Raw genomic sequence first — 19,380 nt, forward strand, 5'->3', positions numbered from 1 at the left:
CAGCTGTGATACAGAATGTATGTGTTCAACATACCCCCCCCCAATGCCATTTCCAAACTCCTCTGTTTCCCAGGACTTGTTCTCACAACGGCTGGGTTTATTTTAGCAGGGGTGAGTCAGATAGAGTGGTCGCTCTCCCGGGACTTCGCCAGAACTGGGTGTGCTAGGCCTCATTCTGCAGCCAATCAGATGGGCTCTGTGCTCCCAGTGCCGACGACGGGTGGAAGCGGGGGTCTGCTGTCCCATTTGTCACGATCAACTGCCGTCCTCCTCTTTAAAATGTTCTGCAGAGGAGTGGTGTTATTCTCTCAAACCAGCATGCCTACGCTTGTGTGTTTTTAAACCGAGCCGTCTTGTTTGGTTGGTGATATTGCTTTCACTGTGTTTGTAGTAGTCTGTGCATAACGGCCTGCGTTTCACCTTTTCGCTTGTCTTTTTGATGTTCTTGGTTGTTAATGCGCCAGTGCCTCCTCATCCAAAGCGTAACACCTTGCATCTCACTTTTTAAGGGCAGCAAATCCAAAGCCAAGAGTTCAGATGACATCACCTCAAGAAGTTGATAGAAGATAGAAGCTGATAGAAAACTGTTTTTTTTTTTTTTTTACTTAATGCTTTTAATACAAAATTATATGTTGTGGAGTTCTAATATAAAGTATTACCATAAACTGAGCAATACTAACACTAATAACTATTCAAAAGTGTTGAAACAATCTAATGCTTTGAGATAATTTCAGATAAATTAACTCAATACCACATACTAAGATTTGTCTTTTGGTGAGGAATAAAAACAAAACAAAATTGTTAATATGGTGGTTACAGCCTTGAATATGTAGAATTAGTTTGTCTGCGCACATTTTAATTGTTAAATGATTGTAATTTTGTTGTGTTTTATTTTTTTTGCCTGTATAGTTTTTTGTGCAATTATTTTTATTTATTCATTAGCAATTTTGTCATTTTTAATGCAGTTTCTGCTTTAGTTTTTTATTTCATTACTAAATTAATATAGGATCTTTTTTGCAACTAGCCGAAATAACATATAACTTAAATTTCAAATAACATAACGTACATTTCAGTTTCTATGGTTGTAGTTAAAGGGATATTTCTTTCATTAATAACCCTCACGTCATTCCAAACCCCTAAAAATTCTTTGTTTTTAATGAAATCCCAGAAAGCTCTCGGATTTCATCAACAATATTTTAATTTGTGGTCCAAAGATGAACACAGGTCTTACAGGTTTGGAACGACATGAGGGTGAGTTATTAATGAACTTTTTTTTTTTTTTTTTTTTTTGGCTTAAACTGTGCCTTCAAAAGTAGAAACTAATCAAAGTTATAATTTTCTGTTTTTGCCTTCTCCACAGTGCTTCAGTTAAGACTACAGCAGAGGCGCACACGCGAGCAGCTCGCAGACCAGGGCATCATGCCACGTGAGTATGCATGCTTCACGGAAACATAACGCTCAAATGTCAACTATTAATGTTTAGACAAATTCAACCTACATGCAGTGGACTTTCATGAAAAAATCTGTTGTGACTCAAAAATATGTTAGACTAACGAGCTGCTTCCTTGTTATTTTAACTCCTAATCCAGCATTATTAACAAATTGGCTCTCACATTATCACCTAAGCTCTGTACATATTTTTCATAAAGTGAAACATATTTAGCTCCAGACTCCAGTTTTTTGTAGATTACCCTTTTGACGGCAGGGGGATGGAGTAAGTTATGCATGTCGGTAAGGAGAGCAGTTCTAATAAAAGAAGGCGTCTGTTGAGGATACAAACTGATAAGGAAGGAGAGATAGAACAATGGTGAGACTGATGTCTGTCTGGAACAGCGGGAGCTGTCCTGCTCTCTCAGTGCTTGCCGTCTGTATAGGGCCCCTAACGTCATGGTCCAAGCTCCAAGAGTAACAAGAGTGAGTCAGCGACTAGGCCTGCACTTTTGCTCAGCAAGATCTGTGGTTACCTCCCGGGCTTTAGTCAATGCTTAATGGCTCAGATTCTCCCACAAAAACCAGTTCTTGCATTCTTTAATCATATTAATGTCAGGCTTATACCTTTCCTGAAAGTGTTGTTGTAAGTGTAACAGACTGTTTAAGAGCCGTTAATGGTATACGACTAATGGTTAATGATATACGACTAATCTGGGTGAGCAGCTTTTGCTTATCAAGCCGCCTATATATGTGTGTGTCTATCTATCTATCTATATATATATATATATATATATATATATATATATATATATATATATATATATATATATATATATATATATATATATATATATATTAGTGCTGTCAAACGATTAATCTCAATGCAAATATATATATTATATATGTGTGTGTGTGTGTGTGTGTGTATAATACATTTTGTATGCGATTAATTGTTTAACAGCACGAGTTACAACATGATTTACTCAGAGAAAAATTTATCTTATGCATAAATCAAACTAAATAGCTTTAGTTTACACATTATCAAGCACACATTCTCAAGTGGGTCAAAATGCTGACTTTCTAGTTCAGATTCATTAGATAAGATAATCTTAGATTTTATTTCAATTTATAACTGCATGAACTTTAGTACACGGCAGGTAAACAGCAAAATGTTTAAAAAGCTATGTGCCATGAATATGTACTATAATGTATTATATAACAGGAATATTAAATAATATCATTTGACTTCTTGTTTTGAAATGAAGGCTATGAATATGTTTTTCTTTCTAGCGCTGAAGACACCTGCAGCTTTTCATGGGCAGGTCAGAAGTCTGGAGAGGGCAAGGGTAAGACTGAAATGCTAATAATTATTCTTACAATTTGTATTATATATTAGTGACCTATATTTTACACAGATAAAAATCACAGCAGTCCCATTATATGTGTCGTTTATCATCATTTAATTAATCATTTAATTTTTACATTATTATTTCATACGGAGTTAATTAAATACATAATATATTACACTTTATGTTGGCCATCACATCACACTGTGTTCTAGAAATCAACATTTGACAGCTACTAGAGTGCTATGAGACCAATACCAGATATTTCATGGAAATTCGTAATTAATGTACTCATATTGCATTTTCATCATACAGACTGAGAATTTCCTGAAGCATAAAATCCGCAGCAGACCTGACCGCGCTGAACTTGTCCGTATGCACATTTTACAAGGTATGTCAGGGTTTTTTGTTTCACTTCCTAGATGCTTATTTTATCACACAATTTTAGTACAGAATGGAATGATGTTTATGCATTTCAGAAACCCACGCAGAGCCTTCTTTGCAAGCCACTCAGATGAAACTAAAAAGAGCACGTCTAGCAGATGACCTTAATGAGAAGATTGCACAGAGGCCCGGACCAATGGAACTGGTGGAGAAAAACATTCTGCCGGTTGACGTTGGTAAAAAAATAAAATAAAATAAAAATGCTTAATCAAATTAACTGGAATTGCCTAGGAAAGTAAATTTCAGTTACTAAATAGTTTAGTTTTTTTGTCTGACACTGCAGTTGGAGAACTGGATGTTTATAACTTCAATGAGGACAGCAGTGAAGCTCTGTCTCCAGAACAGCCAGCTAGTCACGAGTCTCAAGGCTCTGCATCTTCTCCCGTAGAAGCCAGACTGCCAGATCCATCGTCTGTTTCGCCTCCAACTGGCTCCAAACTCCAGGTCAGCATCTCAACGGCCCCCAGATTCACATTCATACTGATAACCAGTTCATAAATATTCAGTTCTAATATTTGCAGTTAGCTTATGATTAAAAATAAAGGTCTGATAAAGAATGCTTTCATTAAAGTATGAAGCTCTCCAGATGATCTATGTAGTGCCTTGTTTTCTCTACAAATCAGCCTTGTGTTGCTTATTTAGATTTATATGGCTCTATCTCTTCATATGGCCATATGGCTTTTAATCTAATTTATCAACTATGTCCACCTACAACCCAGACTTCAGACTTCTTGAACAGAACATCAGTAGAAGATGGTCGAGTAATGACTTCCTCTCAGACAGTCACTGCTGCTGCTCCCACAAAGCCTGCACCCACCCTTGTGAAGGTAAACCATAAGTCTTAACCACCATGATGTCATTTCCTGCATTTGTTTATTTTAGAGATAAGGGTCAGTGAGTCACCGAATTACTGGCTAATTTTACAACCCTGGCTAAGTAATGAAATATACCACACTGACTGTGAAACTGAAAGAATAAATTGATAATGTTGTTATCATAGTCAGACATTAACCGAAAAAAAATGAGCCACAGATAGATTAAAATACATAATACTTAAGAAACTATGAGTTATATATGCGCTAGCGTTGAAATGGTCGGTAATATTTTTAACACGTTTTTGAAAGAACATGTGTCTCATACTCAACAAGGCTACAAGTATTTGATCCAAAATACAGTAATAATAAAATTTTGTTTTGTGAAAATTGTGAAATATTATTACAGCTTTTAATACCCGTTTCTGTTAAATTGTATTTTAATAAAACTTATTACTGTGATGGTAAAGCTGAATTATCAGCATCACTACTCCTGTCTTCAGTGTCACATGATCCTTCAGAAATCATTATAATATTATGCTTAGCTGCTCAAGAAACATTTATTGTTCACATCAGTATTGAAAACTATTATCTGGAAACCGTGAAAAGAACAGCCTTTATTGTAAACATCATTACCTTTTTATTTACAGTATATGCATCCTTGCTGAATTAAAGTATTAATTTTTTTTTAATCATTTAAACAAAAAGATTACCACAGCGTAAAGACAGTAGAGCTGTTGTTTGTCAATCTAAAAAGCTTGTTTACAGTAACTTGTCAAAGGTACCTTATGCCAAATCATTTTCAGAAGAGCAGCAGATGCAGAACTAGAAGTGCTAGCAGCCGTCTTTTGTCTTCAATTGGAGGTTAAATGAAACATTCACACTCCTAATGTGGAGAAGAACAAACTGAAGCTGAGGACATAGAAACAGGGTCGGACAATAACTTGTGCATTTATCATAATCCATGCCTTCAAAGCATACTGTGCATATTTACTCCATGACAGAGGGTCGGTGCTGACCAAGTGGAGCTTCAGGAACCTGCTCACACATAAGCCAGCTTGAAGTGTGTTATTACATCCCGATGACTTTCAACTCCCTTCCCCAGAAGCCAAACCATTTTCATGTGTATCCTGTGACTCAATATTTAGGAACAATGAGGGTCATGTCCCCTCCACGCATCCTGTTTCCTTTTCCTGTGATTTTAGGTAGTTGTTCATACAAGTCCCACCTAGTCACAGCAGTTGCAGACTTGCATTTTTGTCTACAAATCTCTCAGCTTCTGGTATTCTAGAGTACTGACATCACTGTTAGCAAGATAACTGAGCTAGTTGAAGCATTATGGGAATCATTAAAAAAACAAAGCAAAAAAACTTGCATGTCAAAGTGCAAATGTCTTGATTCTGGGATTTGAGGATTGTGATACTTTTTGTTTATTTCTTCTGCCCTTGTTTCCATGCAGCAAAGCCAGCCCAAACAGTCCGGTGACAAGAGCCGAAGCAAGAAAAGTAAAGAACCCAAACCACGAATTAAGAAGCTCAAGTATCACCAGTACATCCCACCCGACCAGAAGCAGGAACCCAATGAAGCCCCGATGGACTCGGCATATGCCAGGCTGCTTCAGCAACAGCAGCAGTTCCTGCAGCTCCAGATCCTCAGTCAACAGCAACAACATTACAATTACCAGGCCATATTACCAGCACCACTCAAGTATGTCACACTTCCAATATACTGTCCAACATAACATGCAACCCTTTGCATAAGCACATTTGTTTTAATAATTTACATGTCATATAATAGAATGATACAACAGTATTCTATGCTGATTATTCTTTCAATGTCATAACATGTTGTTTGAATCTGGATAAACAGGAACAAATTTAATTACTGATTATTTGGTAAACTCTGTCAGTGATGTAATTTTACTCTGATGAAAAACACATTTCTGAAAAAAAAAGTTTAGTTTGCCTCTTCACTTCATAGAGTGCAAAGCCTTGGGGAACACTGGCACTAAAAGGATTTACTTTGAATCTGATTGCTTTGCAGCAGAAGTATGTAACTCAGAAAAGAATGTGAGCGTTGTGTGCTATAAGCGTTAGACTTTAAATAATGGTTTCACCAACTAATCGTGTCTAACAGACCTGTCATCACCCCAGCTGTAGTACGGCAGTTCCTCAAGTTATTTTCCATTATGACTTCTGTTGCTGCAAGATATACCTCTGCTTCTATTGTGTAGAAAGACTGTTTATTGTGAATGTGAAAGGGAACAGGAAGTTCCCATTGCATTTAAAATCCTTCTTCCTATACAGGCCTGTAGCTGAGAGTCAGAACAGCTGCCCCAACATCACATTGAGCACCAGCCCAAATCTTCCTGCTCCCATTGTGGTATCTCTGCCCAATGCGTCTCCTTCACGTCCCAACAACAACGTGATCGGTCGTAAAACCGGGTCTCTGCCTACCTACCTAGATGAGATGAAGGTGGGTAACATGCTGATTTATTTCTTGCTCCTATGATATATTAGTATGCAGAAATACAGCTGTTCTTTGAACCTCTAGGTGGCTGAGCTTAAAATGGAGTTAAAATTGCGGGGACTTCCTGTATCAGGCACCAAAACAGATCTCATAGAAAGGCTTAAGGCCCACCAGGAGAGCTCTCAGTCTGCTACAACCATGGATGCAAACATCTCCAAAGCTTCTCTGCAGCCTGACTGCATGAGCACTACTCCACCCATTTCTCCTGAGGCCTCCAACATCAGTATGGAGGACAGCAGAGACAGTCCCACCAAAGCTCTATGCACACTATCTCCAGCCCGTCCACCAACAGGTACCTCACCTTTCAAACCCACACCTGAAGACATGACCATGGACATCAAGGTGTCTGAAAAAGACCAGCGCCTTCACGAGAAGGAGCGGCAGATTGAGGAGCTCATGAGGAAGCTGGAGCAGGAGCAGCGGCTGGTGGAGGAGCTGAAGATGCAGCTGGAGGTGGAGAAGAGGATTCAGCAGGGAGGAGGGCAACAGCCTGAACCCAATCCATCAATCCAGGTCAAAGAGGAGAACAGAGCCTCCCCGAGCTGCAAATCCAAGCAGAGTCCCCTGCCGCAATCTACAGGTGGGAAACAGGAAGAGCCACATGCCCAGCAGCACCACACCCCAGTCCAGCAGTTCTATATCAACACCCAGCATGTCCCTCAAGTGCTGCATCAGCAGACACTGATCAAAACTCAGCCTGCAACGCAAATCCTGCTTCCCATCAGCCTGCCCAACAATCCAACCAGCACACAGGTCTCTGACCATTCATGAAATGCCAGTTCTAATTACAATTAGGCAAAATTGATAAAATTACAATATCTTATTTGGAGTTGTTCTCTATACTTTTAGCAGGCTAAGACTGTTCTCCAACCAGCAATGCCCAGTTTGGCTCAAGGCATCATGCAAACACCACTTCTGCAAACACAGACTTCTAGCAACACAATGTTACAACAGCATTCAAATCAGCCACCATCTCCACCTCAGGTAAGCAAATCGATTTACGCTAAGCAAACAGGAGAATAATATACCTTGTAGACACTGAAGAGGGGTCATGATCCATGTCTGCTTTTCCACGGTTGGGTTGAACTGTTCTCAGTGTTTAACTGTTCCATTCATAACGCAAATGCAGAACACTCTACCAGATGCACTATCAAATACTCAAACACCTTAGCACCTTAGAAACATCTTTGCAACAACCCTGAACACCCTAATAACTGACACCCTACAGAAAAGTTTGCCAAACCAAGCCGACAGTCGGTTATTGGCAAATGTCCAGCTGTCATTGAGCAGCATTTCAGTCAACTGAGCATGTTGAATTTGCAGCACAGTCTTATTAGCAAGAGACCATTTAGATGTTCAGCTTAATGCTGGTATCACACTGCATGATTTTAGCCCAGAATTTTCCACAGATTAGTGGAAATCACTGACAAATAACTGAAATCAGAAGAAAATCTACTAGTTTTTGAGAGTTCACACTAATCACATAGTCTGTTATCAAAAATACAATATGATGTACTGCAACTGAAATCAAAGAACGAACAGAAATGACCTCATTTCGTGTGTGTGTGTATGTGTGTGTGTGTGTGTATATATATATATATATATATATATATATATATATATATAGAGCATAGAGAGGTGCGGATATATCTATGCAGCTCAGCTATATATATATATATATATATATATATATATATATATATATATATATATATATATATATATATATATATATATATATATATATATATATATATATATATATATATATATATATATATATATATATATATATATATATATATATATATATATATATATATATATATATATATATATATATATATATATATATATATACAGCTGAGCTGCCGCAGATATATCCACACCTCTATGATCTCTCGCAGATCGGAAAAAGTTTAAAAGTTCAGCGAAAGCAATTCATTCCTACAAAGAAATTACAACAAAGCTTGTGTCAATGACCCAGAGTTATGCAAAGAGCAACATAGAGAAACACAAAATACAAGTTTCCAAAGCCATGAAAAAAATGAAAGGAAAGGTAGCAAGCAAATAAATATAACACCATACTGCTGCTGTTGTTGTTCTTCATTCAAAGCAAATTTAAAGGGAATACAATAAATAAACCTTTTGTTTTTATATCAAACTTGTAGGCTATGCGCGAACGATGTGATTCGTGTAATCTACACCCTGCCTCCAGGAGAGCGGGAGTGTCAGAAAGTTCAGAAACAGTATAGCGTCACTCAGCCTTTTTAGCAAACAAGAAGAAAAACAGAAGTGATGAAAACAAGCAAACAGGAGGTTTTATATACAGTTTCTATATTCACAACCCTAGCTCTTGCATTTTCGCTTTTGAAATTACTAATACAGATTACTGCCATCTACTGGTACGGAGAGAAATCTCCTCCCATATTTGCTGGTTGACCATTGGCTACCCACCTTTGTCCTGACATAAAAATGGGCGGCGCCATTTGTAAATTCTAGGGGTATAGCTTCCGGGCCCATCTGCATCCAGCTATTTTTAGCTATACAAAACAGTTTGTTTTGCTGCTTGATATTGAAAATTGGTGTGTCTTATTGTGCTATTTTAATGTGTTATCTTAATTATGAGCACACTTGTTTCTAGTGCAAACAGTTTCACCGTTTACTGCACATTGTTATTCTCCTCGTTATTTTCCTATAGCGCCTAACAAACCGGAAACCTTACTCATAGGCTTACTTCCGTGATGAGGAAATAGGTGAATAGTCTATGTGTTATGTTCAAGCACATCTTTTCATCCTAGACACGGTTGGTTTGACGTGGCATATGGCTACTTTAGACGGACAAGGTCATTATGATATCCATTATGCACAATTCTAATTGAAAAGACACCACAAATAATAATATTTTACTTTGCAGTAAAATGGAAACATTAATACAACAGTTAGAAAGAAATACACCACATGATCTGTGTTGCTGTGTTATGCATGTATACTTTAGGATGCTTGTAGATCTTAACCTTTCCTCTTGCTTTTAATGTTCTCCCACTTCATAAATCCTGTTCTGCTCACTATTGTAATGACAAGGCCCAGACGCATTTCTCTCTGATTTGGCACGTAGGTTGAAATTGGAAAGCCTTTCTGAGGCCTGCAACATGTTCTGTGCTTATCTCTGATGTTGCCCTGGCAATAGCAGTTGAGTTCAGTTGATACATTATCCTCTCAACAACATCAAACACAGACCTGACTAAATAGGTGACAGCAGTAGAGAGTAGAGAGAAAATCAGAGAGAGCACTTATCACTAAGACAGAGTTGGTTCGAGAACAAGAGGCCTCTGTTTGCACACCGATATACACAGATTTTCTTACACAGTGCACTGGGCTTAAAACCGCCTCCTGCTGAATGTGTTTTACAGGCTTTACCCCTGTGTGGAAGCTCGTCTTCTGGGTTTGAGTACAGGCAGAACCAGAGCCAGACCATGCCAGACGTCCCCCAGTGCTTCCTCAGCAACTCGCCCAGACACACAAATGGACCTGCTAACAAAGTAAGACAAACATAACCTCTATGTTACATCATGGAACATACTCAGCATACGCAAATACAGGAACACAAATTCTCCAAACTAACACGAGCTATGTTTCAAGCATTGATGCACTTAAAAAACGGTTTAGATCTCAATTTTGGGTTCAATATTGGGTATTAAAGTGCCATCATTAAAGGTTTTTGAAAGGTTTATATTTTGGTAGCCAAAGCCAAAAAGACCACAAGTGGGTTGATATGCAAATTTTTCATGTTGAAGTCAACATGAAACAGCTTGGGACTCTTTTTAAAAACAACTCGTTTCAGTGATTTAGGGTTGACTACTGAGACAATAACTTTATACACAATGCACTTTTAGATTTAAAACTTTGCAGGATATTTTCCTTCACTAAGGCCACGTACACACTGCATTTAAATTTGGTTGTCAATTCACCTTTTAGTGCTTACTCCTGTTCTATACACACACTGTCCAGAAATTTACGGGAGCGACAACCTCATTCTACTACCGAATGAACTCCCGTGTGTATGTGGCCTTAGAGTTGTGCTACAAGCTGCATGAAAACTTATTTTCAAAAATCCATAATAAGGGCACTTTGAATTATATACACGGTGGGAGATTAATCAGTTAGCTAACAAGTTGCGTTGAAGTTGTAGAAAATCAGAACGGAACAATTTGCACTGTAATTTGCAATCTGTGTAATGCATATATTTATGTTTTAGGCCAAGATCCTCTTGTATACACTTTATATTTCTAATACACTAGAACTCTGTCTAGTAACCTCTATTACACCGTTTGAAAGTTATATGTTTTGTTTTAGCCTCCCTCGCCCTGTCAGCTCAACTACATCCTTCAGCCATCGACATTCCCAAATCACCGCAGCCCAAAGAGCAAAGACCCACCCCGTTACGAGGAGGCCGTCAAACAGACCAGGGGGCTACAAGCCACAGTACAGGTAATTTAAAATTAAGGCCAAAGTATACTTCAGTTTTGACAGCCATACACATAACCTTTCTAAGTATGCACCACTTCATTAGTGTGTGGCAATATCAAAAAAATAAAGTGTAAAATCTTTGTACATTGTCCCGGACATTTCTCTCCAGAAGTTATATCTGTTAAAAATATCTTCAAACTATCTTCAAACCTAGAGTTACGCGTATCACCTTGTGGAGAGATGAAATAGTGCAAGAGTACACCAAAACATGATGATGATCATGTGGTACAATGAATGCATGAAAAGAGAAGAATGCTCCAGGATTTAGGTTAACAGACTTTCCCAGTCAAAAATATGATGTCCCTCTGTTATTCATGCGCTCAGAATTCAGATAATTCCAACTGCGTTAGAAGGGCACAGTACTAATATTGCACACTTGTTAATCTATTTTGAACACTTTCTGTTGTCTTTATACCTTGTATTTTTCCATAAAGGTTCCTACTGCTACCAGTCAGCACATGGACGATTTGTTTGACGTTTTGATCGAGAGCGGAGGTGAGAAAAGACAAAACAACTTTTTGATTTCCGCTACAATAGCTACAGTTACAGTCTATGACTAACCCGTTTTCTATGCTTTCCCAGAAATATCCCCTCTGTCCAGGCAGGATCCTTCTCCGGACAAACTTCTTCCAGTGACAGCAAACATCACCACCCTGCCCATCAACACAGTGCTGTCTCGTCCTCCCCCGCAGATACACGTTGCCCGCACGCCCAACCAAACCCAGACACTCCACCCAACATGGTAGCCCTGGCCTCCGATAACCAGTTGGAGGCTCTTCTGGAGGACGCCGAGCCAAGGACCCTGAGACTGATGGAGGAGCTTAAAAACCAGCTGCTGGAGCGGCCACACTCGCCAATGGACACTTCAGATCTGACCTTCACCGACACGCCGCCCTCTGCCCTCCCTCTGCAAGACGCAGGCCTCGACAACATGGAGTGGTTGGACCTTACGATTGCAGGTCCTGCCGGTATCTCCTCACCGACTGCAGTCTTTTCATCTGATTTCTTGGACTCCACTGATTTACAGTTACACTGGGACTGAGCTCACCAAGGAATGGAGATTGGAGACGTTCTGAAAAGATCTGCGGTCGTGTCCGAGGATCTGCATGCAAACCACTGATAGCGTAGCATCAGCTTTTCTCAATTGCGCCTATATGTGCAGGATCGTGGGTGGCTATTGTCACAAACACCTCTTTCAAAGCAGAAGAAGAATGTAGAGACACCTTTTTTCACGTGTGTATTTAGACTGAGCTTCTGCTTTACATAATTTTGAAGCAGTCTTTGAAACTTATGGCCTATGTTATTTAGAATGTCGTTGTTTTTTTTAGGTTGGGATAAGTTTAATTTCTTACCTAAGACAGAACATATTTGAAATGTATTATATATTTTGGGGAAAGTAAGGATTATAAGTACAATCATAGTGCCTTTGCTATTTGCGTTGTCCAGAGACTCTGTAGTTCAAAAAGTATTGATTTGTTCTCATTTGAAACTTGTTTCTTTCTTTCCAAACTCAAAAGAAAACCGTTTTGAATCTTATTTAGCTGTTTTTCATCCCCATAAAAAGTTATGGTCCTACAAATTTTTAAGCTCCAAAAAGGACATAAAGGTAGCATGTGCTTGTAATTACACTTTTTTTTTTTTTTTTTTTTTAAGAAATAATTGTAAAAAAAGAATATGAGTAATAGTCACGAAAGTAATAACTGAAGAAAAAAAATTAATGATTCATAAGTGCTATCCAGTGGTAAAAGTAGGTACTGAAGATGTAATAAACATAATAATAACAAAGGAAATATTCAAAGCTTTCTGAAGCAGAATAATTGCTTTCTATGATAAACAAAGTCTTTATTAAATATTCTCAAACCATCCCAAAACATTAATCAGTGCATACACTAGAAGTAGACTAGAAGTTTGACTAAAGTATTATTATTATTTCATTATTTTTAGCTTCTTTTTCAGTAACATATTTCACTAAGATATGTCACAATGCAAAAGACTTTTAATCACTTTAAACTTCAAACCTTACTGAAAGTAAGGCTTATAAAGGCTTCAAAACTGCATATCATAGAAAACGATTCGTATGAATTCATTTAATAATTTTCATGCCACCTTTATGTCGATTTTGAGGCTTGAGCCCATTAACTTAAAACCTTCTGAAAAACAAAAAATCATCGTCTTTGTTCTGTTAAGGAAAAAAAGCCATTTGAGTTTGGAACAACAAAATGACACTTTTGACAATTTTACGGTTAACTATCCTTTGCAAATGTCAGACTTTTGAGGTGGAAACATTGTGCCGTGGTAATTGTTACAAATGTGATTTCACCTTCATTGAAGGAACCGGTTTAGTGGCTCATTTACATTCAACTGCCAGGGTCAATGAGCTGCTATCCGTTGCGTTAGGGTACTCGAAATCGTGGCAGCTAAATGATAACATTCAATTTCTAAACATTCGAAACCATCCAGTGCATAGACTTGGAAAGGTCAGAGCCAGGTTGTTTACCAAACCCAGCATGGGGCCAAAGAGAGGGAGGGAGAGAGGCACACAAACGCCTGACTAGGGGCCATTATTATCCCTATCAAAAGATAGAGGGTTCGGCTCTTACAGTCTGAACTTGAACAGGGAAACAACGCTAAACAGGACCAGTGAAATTTTCATATTCAGATCAGAATGACATCAGAGAGCAGCTGCCGTTTGATTGGTCAGACTCTTTACTGCAGTACAGTAGACGTTTGTTCAGGTATAGATGTCCTGAAGTTCACTGTATTTGCTGATTTTGAGCATCTTTCTTCATAACCACTGTAATTTTGGTAGCTGGTAGGTAATTTGCCTTCGTTAATGTACCTAAACCTCATCTTTTCTTTATTTGTAAGAATGAATTTGTTTTTGGTTTTAGATTCTTTTCTTCTATAGAATGTGACAATGTAGCGTCATCTGCTGGAACAGTTTGAAACAGGCCGAATGATTTTCCTATCACCACTTCCTTCAGATGGATCACTATGAAATGTTTTTTTGTTGTTTTTTTCAGTGTTTGGCAGATTTAATAGCAGATCTCTCTTTAGACACTCTGTGAAAATATGCCAAACATGCCAGATAGTGCACTTACTTGACCTTGGACTGAACCCATTGACAATCAGTTCCTTATCCAAACATGTTGTCAAAAAGAATGTATTTCTATATTTAGAAATGTAATTTCTAAAGGGATGCCATACTTCTGTCTCTGTCGGAGACCCAAAGCTTTTAATTTTGTAAACATGCCATTGTACTGCATTTGTGCAGTTCTCATATATTTTTATCACACATTTTATGGCTCTACATGTATTTTTTTTAAAGACCCGTGGAGGAATAAAATCCTATCACAAGACCTTAAATCAACCCGTAAAGGTTTGCGTACCTTTTATGAATATGTTAATTGGAGCAATTGCTCTGTTATGAAGAGGAAAAAAGAGAAATCTATAAAATCTTACTGATCCTTTGAAGTGCGATGTAGATTGTATGCCTCATATTTTGCACAGTGTATATATTTTTACAATATACATTTTATACAAATGTATTTGTGCAACTGTAAATGTTTTGAGGTTATATTTGTACATATCTTTATTGTGTATATACAGCCTTGTATCATTAAAATGTTTCTGTATTTGAAGGCATTGAAATGACTTGTTTTGAACTATTTTCTGAGCGCACATAGCCTTATTTAGAAAAGCAAACAACACAATAATTGAACAATTTACCAAAGATAATATTTTTTTAACCTAACGTAATGTACAAAACAAGATAAAATAATTTTTCTTACCATACTCCACTACATGCAAACAGAATCATGCATTTGTTAAAAGTACCGCTGAATTCATAAAGATACATTTTACACTTTTTAAGTAAAGGAACCTTTAAGGAATAAATTGAAGGAAACCGTTTTCAAAATGTAAATGTCTAAGTAGCAAAGAATGGCTTGTATTAATAATACTTTCGAAAAGTACAGCTTTCAACTAACCTCCATTATTTGTAACAAAATAAATACAGTTTTAAATAGCTCTGCTCTTCTAACCACTAGAATATGGACGTTTTACTGCACCTTCTGATCACCCCCAAAAAATGAGAAATGTCTAAACATCCTTAAATCAAGATACATATATTTAACAAGTAAGTCTGAAGATGATTATAAGTCAAATTTGGTGAAAATCCGACCAGTTGTTTTGGAGGAGAGGCAGGTTTTCACCACAAGGTGGTGTCCTGAGTTTTGTAACAATATGCTAATGTTTTGGTAAAATATAGCAAAGCTAAAGACAAAAATGGCAAAACAATGTAGGAAAGGCCGGTATCAATCTCTACTTGGTATGCTGCACCGAACTTAAAGAGACAGTTGTGGTTTTGACCAAACTCTTCAAAAGTTATAAGCAAACATCTAATTGTTTTCACATCACCTGACAACTAGGTGGCGCTGTGCCCAAACTGTGCAGGTCATGGTTGTCATACCAAGTTTAGTTGAAATATAGAAAAATAGATATTGCCTCTCATACATTTTTATGTGCTTTTGAATTAACTTGCTCATCGTTCAAGGCAATTTGTTGTCTGTTTTTTTTGGAACAACTCAAAATGTTGGGAAAAATGTCATAATGGAAAAATACATCATAAGGAGCAATCAAATCATCTTCAGCCAAGGATGGTGAGGGCAGAAAAAGAACCATTGTTGGGTTTTTCTTTTCCTTTTACAGATTTTATTCCTTAAAATAAACCTGAGTCGGTTTATTTGGACAGTTGGTGGCACTAGAGGGATTGTCTTAAGGACTCCAAATCTTAACTTGCATTTAAAGTAAATGTATCTTGATTTTCTACTCTAATCTAAGACCATTTTAAGGCCTTAAATCGTAAAAGACCTCTGCTTTAAGACCTCTAAAAACCTCAGAAACCCTGATTGCAACTTGATTCCATTTTTCAGTCCTTTAGCAAATACCCAACCCAAAATGGGGCACTGAATGGTTTTTAAGTTCAAATCAGTAGACTGAAATCTCACAGAAGACTCAGACATCTTACATTCTCCTTTAGGTATGGACAGTCCTGGAGGTAAGATTTAAGGCAAACAGAAAAGTTGGCTTAGTCCCCAAAAAGCGTGAAACATTATATCCTTAAAAAAAAGCCACTTTGAGTAATTCCATGGGCACTGTCCCGGTAAAACAATTTTATCAACCTTTCCAGTTCAGTTCACATTATGGGATTCAATCATTCCACTCCTCAGAGCTTTTTGCATGTTTTTATGTGACTTCGACATTTCGGACACTTGTGAACGACGTCTTTGCATCCATCCACGCAGAACGGGATGGCACAGCAGCCAGCTATACAACTGCACAAGAAACAAATAGAAGGACATAATGGTAATCGCACAGTGACAATAAATAAAGCTAAATATCAGACGACAACTCAACTCACCAAAAAAGAATGGAAATGAGACACACAATATAGGTGGCACTGCCGGCTTTGGTTGTGACGTCTGTGGTTATATACTGGTGACAGAATGGACACTGCGTCTGGGCTGAGCTTCGAGGAAGTAGCTCAACATCCAAAATCACCTGCGGAGCTGAAACAAGCAAACACCAGGAAGCTTTCAGGGAAGCTGTTGGATTTTGTATTTGCGTAGTAAACATTGCATCTTACCATCAATGAAACTAGTGTAAAAACCTACTAACCTGGAAAAGGTGGCGGACTATCTGGAGATGAAACAGTTGTGTCTGAAAAAAAACATAAGGACACATGAAAAAAAGAACTGCATTTTCAATACAAACACAGATATCAAATTCCAAATGTTTAAACGTATCACCTAAAAACTGTTCAAGCTATCAAAGTGCCATACCTATTAAATGACTGCCTCCCGATCTTTCTTGCAAATTCTCCAGTTCGAGCTTCTGTTGAGTGAGAGCTTTGAGCTGCTCATCGATCTCTGTTAGTTCTTCAGTCTCTCTGGAATACTCTGTTGGACACAAGACCTTGTGTGAGCAACGTTCGCCTTTTGCAGCACTATACAATGAGGAATCGCGATATCTGCATTTAAAACCACACTTTTTATTCGTGAATAATCCGTATACATCTTTCACTGTTTATTTGGCTTCTGTTATCAAGCGGTTCCAGTTAACGGGACTCACGTTGCTCGTTCTGGCCATTGTTTTGCTTGAACTGGATGAGCATCGTCAGGATATTGCGCTTGTCGATCAGCTGCTGTCTGCGAAAGGACAGCCGGTTCAGCTCCTCGAAAACGTTCGTCAAGTGTTCATCGGGCATGTTGAGGGTTGAGATGACGGTTCGCTTAAACCTCCGAAAGCCTCAAACCTTCATGCAGCATCCACTCTGAAACAGTTTCATGAGCTGTATGAGAAGATGTAGCGTCCAGTCAAGGACGTGACTGTTAAAATGGTTTATTCCTGATATAAAAACCCTGGTGCAATCACAAAATTAAAACACAAAAGTAATATAATTTAATAATTACCCATGTGTGCTGCAGTGTCTCTTCAGTTGCTCTCCACATTGCAGTAATAAGGAAATAAGAGGCTAGTCATACTGCAGACGTATATAACAGTATGAGGAACATGTCCATAATATTTAAAGTGTGTGGTTTACCTGCATTTTACTACTAACTCACATTATAACAAGGGTCTTAAACTACAAATGTGTACAGTTTTGCAGCAAATCCGGTGAGACTTTAGTATTATTTGTAAAAATGTTATGAGGCATTTACTTCTAGTGAATCATATGTTTTGTGGATATACCATCTATACATGTTAATAACTAGGCATCTTCAAACAGGAGGACTATCACACATTTCCGTCTTTGCAAATGTGTTGGTTTGGGTTTCGGTCTCACTAAAAGGAACAAAGAGCCTTTATAAAATGTATTCTAAGAATAGCTAAATTACTTGTTAGAATAATTGCTTCGACAATTGTTATCTCTAATTTACCTTAAAAAGTCATCATTTATTTATTCTCATGAAAAAGATTTTTCCCGCTTTTTGCTCCACAGAAATAAACAAAAAAAAAACAAAAAAAAACAATACTTGGTAGGGAACATTATGAGTTTTTAATTCTTGAGTGATCTCTTCATTTAAATGTCTATTCATTATTTACAAATTTCACAACTTCGTTTGTTCATTTCCTTCTCAGTTTCTTCAAAAACGTCACTTCGTCTCTGTTTCTGATCCCGTAGCTGAGGACAATCAAAACATATCACAATTCAAAGCATAGCAAATACTGTACACCAAAGGAATTCAAGCTAACATATTTCTACAAAAGCAACCGATTATTTGGACTCACTCCTTCAGCTTTCTTTTGTCGTCTTCTAATTTTTCTCCATTAAAGATCAGATGAAATGTCCTCCACATGTATTTCCTTCACAGGGAAAACAGATTAGGGGTTAAAAAAAAAGCACAGGCTTATACAAACTATTCTTTTTTCCATGTCTCACCAGCTGATGTGCTTGACACCTCCTTCTCGCTGTTGTTTCAGCTCCATATATCTGCGGATGGCTTTCTTAAGATCCAGAACCGTAGCAGACTGCACAACCACAATAGCTGCGAAGAGATTTGCTCCAGTTAGAATTCATAAATGTAAAGCGATTCCAACGGATTCCAAGAAAACTCACGCATGACTTCTCCATCAGCCTTACAAACACGAACAGTCATGGCCTGACCATATTCCAAAGCCACCTGAGAGTTCACCTCCTCCAATGTGACCTGCACGTTTAAAGAAGAGATTCAGAATTCTAGAACTTTTTAGTTAATACATTCAAACATGTAACTCATCGTCGTTGTTTAATGGTAGACCTGAATTGGAAGGTCGCACAGTAAAGGGTCCTGGACCATCAGAGCCAGTCCTTCCTCAAAGATGTCAAGAAATTCAGAGTGTGGCAATGCCTCCTCATCTTCTTCTTCTTCTTCTTCTGGCTCTTCTTCTTCTGGCTCTTCTTTAATTTCATCAACAGAAGTTTTCTCCTCAAACTGATCCTCGTCGACACTCTTTAGTTTTTCTTCCTTTAATCCATCCATTTCAACTATCGAGCGAAGGCGTTTTGTTGTAAGTGTACATAAACGCGTCAGCTTCTCTCCATGTTTATTAAATCGGTGTTAAATTAGTGAATTGAAATGGAATTGAATGGCACGGCTGATAAATGATTTCTAATGAAAGTGTAGTTTGTACAGTTACGTAGCGTTACAACCATCAATTTTTCCCACGAACAAGCTGTCGGAATATTTTAATGATGCACCAAATTTTAGTTCCGCATACGTTTCTATATTAAACTTTCGATACTG

General features: G+C 37.8%; 3 protein-coding genes across 4 annotated transcripts in view; 1 reads left to right on the forward strand and 2 right to left on the reverse strand.

Annotated features, from left to right (window-relative positions):
* Nucleotides 1–16,429, forward strand: part of mrtfbb (myocardin related transcription factor Bb) — a 31,315-nt gene extending 14,886 nt beyond the window's left edge. The window contains 15 exon segments of the mRNA XM_043235999.1: nucleotides 1,361–1,426; nucleotides 2,722–2,777; nucleotides 3,093–3,168; nucleotides 3,257–3,397; nucleotides 3,505–3,665; nucleotides 3,941–4,048; nucleotides 5,493–5,740; nucleotides 6,340–6,508; nucleotides 6,587–7,315; nucleotides 7,412–7,546; nucleotides 9,976–10,104; nucleotides 10,919–11,053; nucleotides 11,527–11,587; nucleotides 11,675–11,806; nucleotides 11,809–16,429. Of these exon segments, the coding sequence (XP_043091934.1) occupies nucleotides 1,361–1,426; nucleotides 2,722–2,777; nucleotides 3,093–3,168; nucleotides 3,257–3,397; nucleotides 3,505–3,665; nucleotides 3,941–4,048; nucleotides 5,493–5,740; nucleotides 6,340–6,508; nucleotides 6,587–7,315; nucleotides 7,412–7,546; nucleotides 9,976–10,104; nucleotides 10,919–11,053; nucleotides 11,527–11,587; nucleotides 11,675–11,806; nucleotides 11,809–12,134 (2,672 nt within the window). The 3' untranslated portion in view covers nucleotides 12,135–16,429.
* LOC122342185 (lipopolysaccharide-induced tumor necrosis factor-alpha factor homolog) lies at nucleotides 14,370–17,989 on the reverse strand. 2 transcript variants are annotated; one of them, XM_043236004.1, is made up of 6 exons: nucleotides 17,566–17,989; nucleotides 17,225–17,426; nucleotides 16,936–17,052; nucleotides 16,772–16,813; nucleotides 16,515–16,662; nucleotides 14,370–16,428 (listed from the first exon to the last, which is right to left on the reverse strand). In XM_043236004.1, the coding sequence occupies exons 2-6, from the start codon at nucleotides 17,358–17,360 to the stop codon at nucleotides 16,320–16,322; spliced, it is 552 nt and encodes a 183-aa protein (XP_043091939.1). In that variant the 5' UTR covers nucleotides 17,361–17,426; nucleotides 17,566–17,989; the 3' UTR covers nucleotides 14,370–16,319. The 2 variants fall into 2 exon arrangements, with proteins under 2 accessions (XP_043091939.1, XP_043091938.1); XM_043236003.1 differs by having other exon boundaries at nucleotides 17,225–17,444.
* Nucleotides 17,990–18,129: 140 nt separating this feature from the next.
* On the reverse strand, nucleotides 18,130–19,334 carry snrnp25 (small nuclear ribonucleoprotein 25). The gene is made up of 5 exons (XM_043236002.1): nucleotides 18,895–19,334; nucleotides 18,714–18,804; nucleotides 18,537–18,642; nucleotides 18,386–18,460; nucleotides 18,130–18,278 (listed from the first exon to the last, which is right to left on the reverse strand). The coding sequence occupies exons 1-5, from the start codon at nucleotides 19,114–19,116 to the stop codon at nucleotides 18,221–18,223; spliced, it is 552 nt and encodes a 183-aa protein (XP_043091937.1). The 5' UTR covers nucleotides 19,117–19,334; the 3' UTR covers nucleotides 18,130–18,220.
* Nucleotides 19,335–19,380: the final 46 nt, after the last annotated feature.

Source organism: Puntigrus tetrazona, chromosome 3, assembly GCF_018831695.1.
Source record: "Puntigrus tetrazona isolate hp1 chromosome 3, ASM1883169v1, whole genome shotgun sequence".
In the NCBI taxonomy this organism is placed as follows: Eukaryota; Metazoa; Chordata; class Actinopteri; order Cypriniformes; family Cyprinidae; genus Puntigrus; species Puntigrus tetrazona.